The sequence below is a fragment of the Carlito syrichta genome, unplaced genomic scaffold, assembly GCF_000164805.1.
Source record: "Carlito syrichta isolate Samal-C Ts95f unplaced genomic scaffold, Tarsius_syrichta-2.0.1 Scaffold308815, whole genome shotgun sequence".
Lineage (NCBI taxonomy): Eukaryota > Metazoa > Chordata > Mammalia > Primates > Tarsiidae > Carlito > Carlito syrichta.
The window spans coordinates 121456-129749 of NW_007252911.1; the positions used below are offsets into that span (position 1 = coordinate 121456).

Genomic DNA, 8294 nt, shown 5'->3' on the forward strand with positions numbered 1-8294 from the left:
GGGGGCGGCGAAGGCAGCTTGGAGCCCCAGGACACCTGGAGCCCCCTGTCTGGCCACGCGGAGCCGTGAAAGCTTGATGAAAACGGGACCCCCTCCCCCTCTTTCTTTTCGTCTTTGATTGCTCAGGCGTGGGTGGTTGATCAGAGAGAGGCGTGGATGTGTTTACCAGATGTAAGTTGTGCTCTTTTCACCTTTACCTTCTGAGGGCTTCTTACGCCTCATGGTGACAGGTGCACATCATGACACAGAAGGGCAGCATGAAGCCAGTGACGAAAAAGAAAAGCGAAGAACCCGAGTTGGAGCCCCTGTGCTGCTGCGAGTACATAGATCAGAATGGGCAAAAGAACCACGTGGCTGCTTGTTTGTGTGACTGCCAAGACCTGGATGAAGGGTGCGAGAGGTAAGGACAGAGCCTTTCCTGACCCTGGTCCCACCAGCCCTGCTGCAAACTGCCGTGTGTACTTCCAGCCTAGCCACCCAGAATGCTAGAATTCACTCTTGATTCTATTTCCAGGCATCTAAAATGAGACTTGGGTCTGTGTCAAGTGTGAAGATTTTATAAAGATGAATACGCAGTAGTGCACAGCTGTCTGTCTGCTCTGTTTACTAGGCCATTATCATTTTTCCTTTAAAGAGAGAAGATGAGAGGACAGGCGTTAAAGGGATACTAGGCACGTTAGTATATATTTAAAATAAATGCAAGCCAGCAGACTCTGTTAAGTTTACAATGAACAATTCGTTCCAGAAAGTTCTTACATTCTTAGTGGTTTCTGCATTTAGAGACTGAGTACTTGAGACTGGGTTGTACCAGGTCACAAATGGCTTTGAGCACTGAAAGATCATTTTTCTGCTGTGGGTACTGGTCTTACCCCTTGTGTCTGGGAACTCCAGCCAGAAGGCACATACTTCTGCTGCATTGACTGTTTTCAGTGTGAGCAGAAATGCTGTTTTGATTGATCGTATTGTATCTGACTTTTATTTTCTCCACTATCCAAGTGATGTCAATTCTTATCCAGAAAGATAGTTTTCAACATCACTGAAAAAAATTGTGTACCAAACAGTAATAATGTGGTTTTTATCCATTTTCTAAATAATTACATATTTCAACATTGTCATGTGGAAGGCGTCCTGTGGGAAGAATAGGGATGTTGGAAACTTGCTTTTCCCATTAATAATTTCTTCTGGTTAAAAAAGGCATTGCAACTGCAAATTGCTGACTTAGAGCTCAGTGCATTACATGAAAAGCATTCCCGCGGGTCTGCAACCTAGTACCAACCTTGATTCCTAAAGACCCAATAACCCTTTTGTAATGCTTTCTTGACAGTGTCTACTGTGTAGACTTTTTTACAGGTATCTTTAAATATGGATTCTTTAGGTTTAGTCTAAAATCTATACTGAGGAAATGGACCACTTTGCACTAATAAGTGGAGAAATGATGCTGTTTCCATAACCGCCATCACTGAAGACCGCAGGTCTTCCATTAACCTTGCTACTCTTCCTCCTTTCTAGCCTTTGAGACCTGGGCTGTCCCTGGAGTCTTCTCTGTTCTCTCTACACTCTTCTAAGGATAGGCTCCCAGTGTTTCCACTGTCCCTGCTGTTCTGATAACTCCCGTATAATTATCTCTCACTCATGGCTAGGTTCTAGCCCTATTTAAAACTATCTGTCTAAAATCAAGGTTATCTTTCCTTAAACTCTACCTTTTCTTACCAGCTAGTCTTAGTTTGTTCAGGCTGCTATAATAAAATACCTTAGGCTGGGGTAATTTACAAACAGTATACATTTATTGCTCTCAGTTCTGGAGGCTGAGAAATCCCAGATCAAGCTGCTGGCAGGTTCAGTGTCTAGTGAGGACCACCTTCCTCATATGTGGCACCTTCTTGCTGTGTCAACACATGACAGAAGGAGTGAATAAGCTTCCTGGGATTCTTTTATAAGGGCACTAATCCCATTCATGAGTGCTCTGCCCTCATGACCTCACCTTCTAAAGACCCCACCTCTTAATACTATTGCATTGGGAATTAGGTTTCAACATATAAATTTGGTGGGGGGCACAGATATTCAGATCATAGCATTCCACCCCAACCCCCTAAAATTCATGTCCTTCTCACAAGCAAAATACATTTACTTCATCCCAGTATTCCCAAAAGTCTTACCTCTTGTCAACATCAACACAAAAGTCCTAAGTCCGGAGTCTGGTCTGAATATCATCATCTAAATCAGGTGTGGGTGAGATTCAAGGTACAATGCATCCTGAAGCAGGTTCTCTAGCTGTGAGCCTATGAAGTCAGATGAGTTATGTGCTTCTAAATACAGTAGTGGGACATACGTAGAATAAACATTCCTATTTCAAAGGAAGGAGCAGTGAAGAAGAAAGGTGTGATGGTCCGAACCCAACAGGGCAAACAACATCAAATCCTAAGACTTGAGAAGAATCTTTGACTTGATGTCTCTCACCTTCTGGATTCCTGGGATGGAGGTTGGGCTCCCAAGACTCTAGGTATCTGTACCCCACGTCTTTATTGGGCACAGTCCACACTGCTACTCTCAAGCGTTGGAGTCAGGTGCCTGCCGTGCTCCCAAGGCAGAAGTTGCATGCTGGTGGCTTTACCAGCCTGAGGTCTTAGGGGCTACCCTGTCCCCATAGCTCCTCCAGGCATTGCCTCAGTGAGGGTTCTGTGGTATCCCTACCCCTGTGACAGTTTTCTGCATCAGCCCTGAGGCTCTCCAGGGCTTTCTTTGAAATCTAGATGGAGGTGGCCACATCTCTACAGCTCTTGCATTCACTTGCCTGCAGAGTTGACCCCATATAGAGTCATAAAGGTTTACCACCTGTGTCCGGCGGGGTCACTGTGGCCCACACCATACCTGGACCCACTGAAGCCACACCTGGAGCTGCTATGGTGTGCTGTGTCAGAATGTAGGGAGCAGAGACTTGATGTGGTGCTTGGCAGCAAGCCTAAGATCCCATGGGTGCCTTGGGCTGCTTTTATAAAACCATTCTGTCCTCAGGGCCCTGGCACTTGAGGCTCGTAATGGGAAAAGTAGCTCCAGGGATCTCCAAAATGTCTTCAGGGCTATTCTTCCATCAAACAGTGCAGGGAGGAAGGGTAGTGTCCTTCTTACTACCCATACACATGCTTGCCTTTCTCCCCTAAACCATAGTCTCATTTGTTGTAATATAGACAGGCTGAGAATTTCCCAGATCTTTAAGTTCTGCTTCCCTTTGATTATGAGTTGTGTCTTTAAATAACTTCTTGCATTTTACCACAAGCAGTCAAGAGAAGCCATGCAGCACCCTAAACACTTTGCTTCTGCAAAAACATTTTATTGCTCTTGAGTTCTGCCTTCTATAAAGCACTAGGACACAAACACAATTGAGCTAAGTTCTTTGCCACTGATAGCAAGGATCGCCTTTCTTCCATATTGTCCATATTTCTACCAACATTCTGCTCATGACCTCTTAGATGATCTGTAAGATTGAGACTTTCACCATAGCTCTTCACTTATGAGCCCTTGCCAGAATCACCCTTTATACTGTTCACAACAGTATAGGCTTTTTCCCAGCATGCACTTCAAAACTCTTCTAGCCTCTGTCCATCACTCGATTCCACAGTTGCTTCCATCTTTTTAGATATTTGTTATAGCAACACCTCCCTTCTCAGTACTAATTTCTGCCTTAGTCTGTTTGGGCTGCTATAACCAAATACCTTAAATTGAGTAATTAGAAATGACAGAAATTTATCGCTCATAGTTCTGGAACCTGGAAAGTCTAAGATCAAGGCCATCCGCGGTTTCAGTATCTGATGAGAGCTCACCCTCTTTTTAGATGGTACTTTATTGCTGTGTTCTCACATGGTGAAAGGGGTGAAGAAGCTCTCTTAGGCCTCTTTTATAAAGGCCTAATTCCACCTAATTGCCTTCTGAAGGCCCTCCTTATTACTGTTGCATTGGGGATTAGGTTTCAACAAATAAATTTAGGGAGACACAAACATTTAGAACGTAGCATAGCCTAAGTGTGCAAAGATGTCAACAAATACTATTCTGTTCACCAAGCTCAGTCATTTCACTCATACTCTCCTGATCTCCATTCTTCCTAATGCTGACCCCAGTCCATGCTAGACTGGTTTATTCCCTTGACCCAGGCCTGGTTTTGTGCTATACCCATTTCTTTCTACTAGAAAGCCTCCTTTCCTTCCTCTGCAGTCATACAAATGCTAGCTGGCCATCAGAGTCAAGCACAGAACCCATCTTTTCCACAAAGACCCCTCTGATGACTCCACCCAAAAGTATTGACTTTGCTCTGAGCACTCCTTATAACATTTGATCATAAGAGTTTGTTGGTTATTGCTGCTTTGCCGGTATCCTAACTTTGTGTGTGTGTGTGTGTGTGTGTGTGTGTGTGTGTGAGTGAGTTGGAGTCTCACTCTGTCGCCCAGGCTGGAGTGCAGTGGCACACTCATGGCCACCCCAGCATCAACCTCCTAGTTAGGCTCAGGCTATCCTTCGGCCTTAGCCTTCCAAGTAGCTGGAACTACAGGCGTGTGCTACCACGCCCAGCTATTGATTGATTGACTGATTGATTGTAGAGATGCAGTCTTGCCAAGTTGCCCAGGCTGTTCTCGAACCTGTGGACTCAGGCAATCCCTTCACCTCAGCCTCCCAAAGTGCTGGGATTACAGGCTTGAGCCACCGCGCCCAGCCCTAACATATCTTGAATTCTCATGTTGTCTTCACTAGATTGTGAACTTTTTTGAGATTCTTCTGGCTATGCAGGTCACACGGTCTCAATAGGACGTGTATGAAGTATGTGTCTATACCTGTGTATTTGTTCAATGGAGAAATAATCTTGACTGTGAAGTTTCTAAACATTATCCCGTTGCTACTTAACAAATGATATGTGAGTCTGAAAATCTTGTGTTGAGTGGGAAGGAAGGAAGGAAGATGCTTGCCCTCTGGTCTCTTGTCTCATTTATCCACTGTTTGGCATTCACCGTTCTGTGGTTTTTGACACTCAGCAAACCCATATGATGTCCCTTCTCTCTGTGCCTTTTCTGAATAGATGGGTTACCTGTAAGTCTGTGCAGCCAGAGACTTGTGAAAGAATCATGGACACCATTTCCGATCGCCTCCGGATTCCTTGGCTTCGGGGAGCCAGGAAAGTCAACATCAGCATCGTCCCGCCACTCGTCCTCCTGCCTGTCTTCCTTCACGTGGCTTCCTGGCATTTCCTCCTGGGGCTGGTGGTTTTGACCTCCCTTCCTGTGCTGGCACTGTGGTACTACTACCTCACTCACAGAAGGAAAGAACAGACTCTGTTTTTCCTGAGCCTGGGTCTGTTCTCACTGGGTTACATGTACTATGTGTTTCTGCAGGAAGTGGTCCCGCAAGGGCATGTGGGACCCATTCAGCTGGCTGTTCTTACCTTCGGGTTATTTCTGATACTCTTAGCCTTGTACAGAGCCAAGAAGAATCCAGGCTACCTCAGCAATCCAGCAAGCAGCGATGAGTCCCCAGGCAGCAGCCAGACTGAATGCCTGAACAGAAAAGGGCAGGGGAAGACCAAAGGGTTCCCCGGGGCAGACACGTCGGGCAGTCTCAACAATCGTACGCCGAAGGATGATCTGAAGGGCCCTTCTAGGATGTCAGCTGGAAGTCCCACCAAGGCGAAGGAGGACTGGTGTGCCAAGTGCCAGCTGGTGCGACCAGCCCGGGCATGGCACTGCCGGATATGTGGCATCTGTGTAAGGCGAATGGATCATCATTGTGTCTGGTATGTTGGAAAAATTTGGAGACTTGGAAAGCGTAAATTCCTGTAAAACTCTCTAACCATATTTGGTCTTTCCCTGTGCTCTCCTAAGATTTCTCTCCTTCTCTCCCTCCCAGCTTTACACCTTGTAGATATTTGTAGGCTAAGATGTTCCCACTTAGTCATCACTTTTTCGAGTTTCACCAATTTAGTTTCTTCAGTCATTTCCTGAAGGAGAATAACAGAAAAGTTGTGGGGCTTTGTTTGTTTGGTCTTTTTGTGGTGTGTGTGTGTGTGTGTGTGTGTGTGTGTGTGTGTGTGTGATTTTCTTTTCAACTGGTCTTCATTTATCTTCTCTCTTTTTTTTTTTTTGAGTTGGAGTCTCACACTGTTGCCCGGGCTGGAGTGCAGTAGCTCACTCACGGTCACCTCAGCCCTAACCTGCTGGGGTCAGGCCATCCTTCTGCCTCAGCCTTCCAAACAGCTGGAACCACAGGCGCGTGCTACTACACCCGGCTGATTTTTTGACTTATTGTAGAGATGAGGTCTTGCCATGTTGCCCAGGCTGGTCTTGAACCTGAACTCAGGCAATTTTCTCGCCTCTGCCTCCCAAAGTGCTGGGATGACAGGCTTGAGCCACCGCGCCTGGCTATCTTTTCCTTCCTAATAGAGGAGTACCTACAGTTAAATTATTGTTCTTTTAAGAAAGAATTTATCAGAATTGGGATAGGCATATTTCTCTGTGCTCTTCCTTTTGAACATAGAGCCCCAAAAGGCATGCTCCTATTTTTAGGTGACTCTTTTGTCCTCTTGCCATGCGTACTTGATCATTCTTGATGCCACCAGTGATTTCCACTTAACATTATTGAGTTGAGGCCCTACCCGATAAGCTGTTTGGTTAGTTGCAGAGAGACAGGCTTCTTTTGTACCTCCCAGCCGGCCATTGACAAAGGAGGACACAAAGACCCATAAGATATAAAGTGCGACATTTCAAGATAATGTGGCAGCTTCACTGAGTAAATCTAAACCAAAAGGAGTATAATTAATTCAGATGTGAATGCTGTAAGTGGCATGCTTGTGAGTTTCTTGTTCTTCAGGCAGTCGTGTCAATGAATTGTGCTTCCTATGGCTAGGATTCTGGTGATGTAGCACAGCTTCCCCTCAGAAGGGGACATAGGAGGGGACCTCAAGTGCATGGCTTGAGTATAGGGACAGCTCTTTTCTGATACTTTGTCTTTAGATATTGCAGTTCTGCGTCCTCATCATTTATTCCTGTTTGTGTCCACATCCGTCCCATTTACAAATGCTGGTTTGCCCAGGGCCGGACAGACTCACCGACAGCAGCTCTCCTCTGCCCACCTGAGCATCTTGGTACCCAGGGGGCAGAAGGGACTGCCTGCACATCCTGCCCTCCAATGGCACAGAACTGTTTTTGCCTGCATGTTAGAAAGTCATTCTCTACCCCACACCATGTTTCTAACCTCTTTGGACCTTTTTATTACTCTTTATATATCTAACCTATATTTCCCCACACTGTGTAATGCCTCTGATCGGTCATGTCTAAGTTTTTATCTCTCTTTCCTGAGCACGGTGAGAACCGCATTAGCCTCCTTTGTAGCTGGGTCATAGACCTCACTTATTAATATTTAGGAAGATTTGTTAGCCAGGTTCTGCTTTTTACTTAGTCTTGTCCTTTACTAATAATGTGATTCCACTTTGCAAAAAGCAGGGAGTATAAGACTGTATTCCTCAGTGGACAAGTTTTTAATTCCCTAAAATTAAAAAAATAAGGAACTTACTTTTCACTAACTGAAGTTCACACAGTTCTTATTTTAAAAGCTTTCTTGTTTATTATGTGAGTTACACAGAAAACTTTTTAAAAGGTGTTTGCTCTTTTCTCCTCTCTGCTGTTTTGAGGATAAATAGCTGCGTTGGAGAATCCAATCATCAAGCATTTATACTTGCCCTTCTGATCTTCTTGCTCACCTCCGTATATGGGATCACGTTGACCTTGGACACCATCTGTAGAGACAGGAGTGTCTTCACAGCACTCTTCTATTGTCCTGGAGTTTATGCAAATTACAGGTGAGCTATGGATGCCATAGCAGAGAGACCCACGGGGCAGGATGGATGACGCCATTGACAGGGCCGCCTGTTATTTACTTCTAGGTAGGAGTTCTCAGTCCAAACATAGGACAGGCCGTGGGTATACTGGGTAGCCCTGAAATTGCCAATAAAATTGTGCAGTGGTTATGTGTGCTTTTCTAGAGTGATGTCAAAAGGATCATAGACCCTTAAAAAATAAAGGACTAGCCGGGCTCGGTGGCTCAGCCTGTAATTCCACGCCTTTGGGAGGCTGAGGTGAGTGGACTGCCTGAGCCCACGGGTTCAAGACCTGCCTGGGCAACTTGGCGAGACCACATCTCTACAATAAATCAAAAAATCAGCCAGGCGTGGTAGCGCGCGCCTGTCATTTCAGCTACTCAGAAGGCTGAGACGGAAGGCTCGCTGGAGCCCAGCAGGTCGAGGCTGCGGTGGCCGGGAG

General features: G+C 45.6%; 1 protein-coding gene across 2 annotated transcripts in view; it reads left to right on the plus strand.

The window, feature by feature from the left end:
- The first annotated feature begins 1 nt into the window (after position 1).
- The window catches only part of ZDHHC23 (zinc finger DHHC-type containing 23), a 10656-nt gene continuing 2363 nt past the window's right edge, over positions 2-8294 (plus strand). Inside the window, exons 1-3 of one of the 2 annotated variants that reach the window (XM_008065857.2) lie at positions 2-400; positions 5063-5773; positions 7667-7834. In XM_008065857.2, coding sequence (XP_008064048.1) covers positions 240-400; positions 5063-5773; positions 7667-7834 — 1040 coding nt within the window. In that variant the 5' untranslated portion in view covers positions 2-239. The remainder of the gene's footprint in view (positions 401-5062; positions 5774-7666; positions 7835-8294) is intronic. The other variant, XM_021716432.1, reaches the window with a different exon arrangement.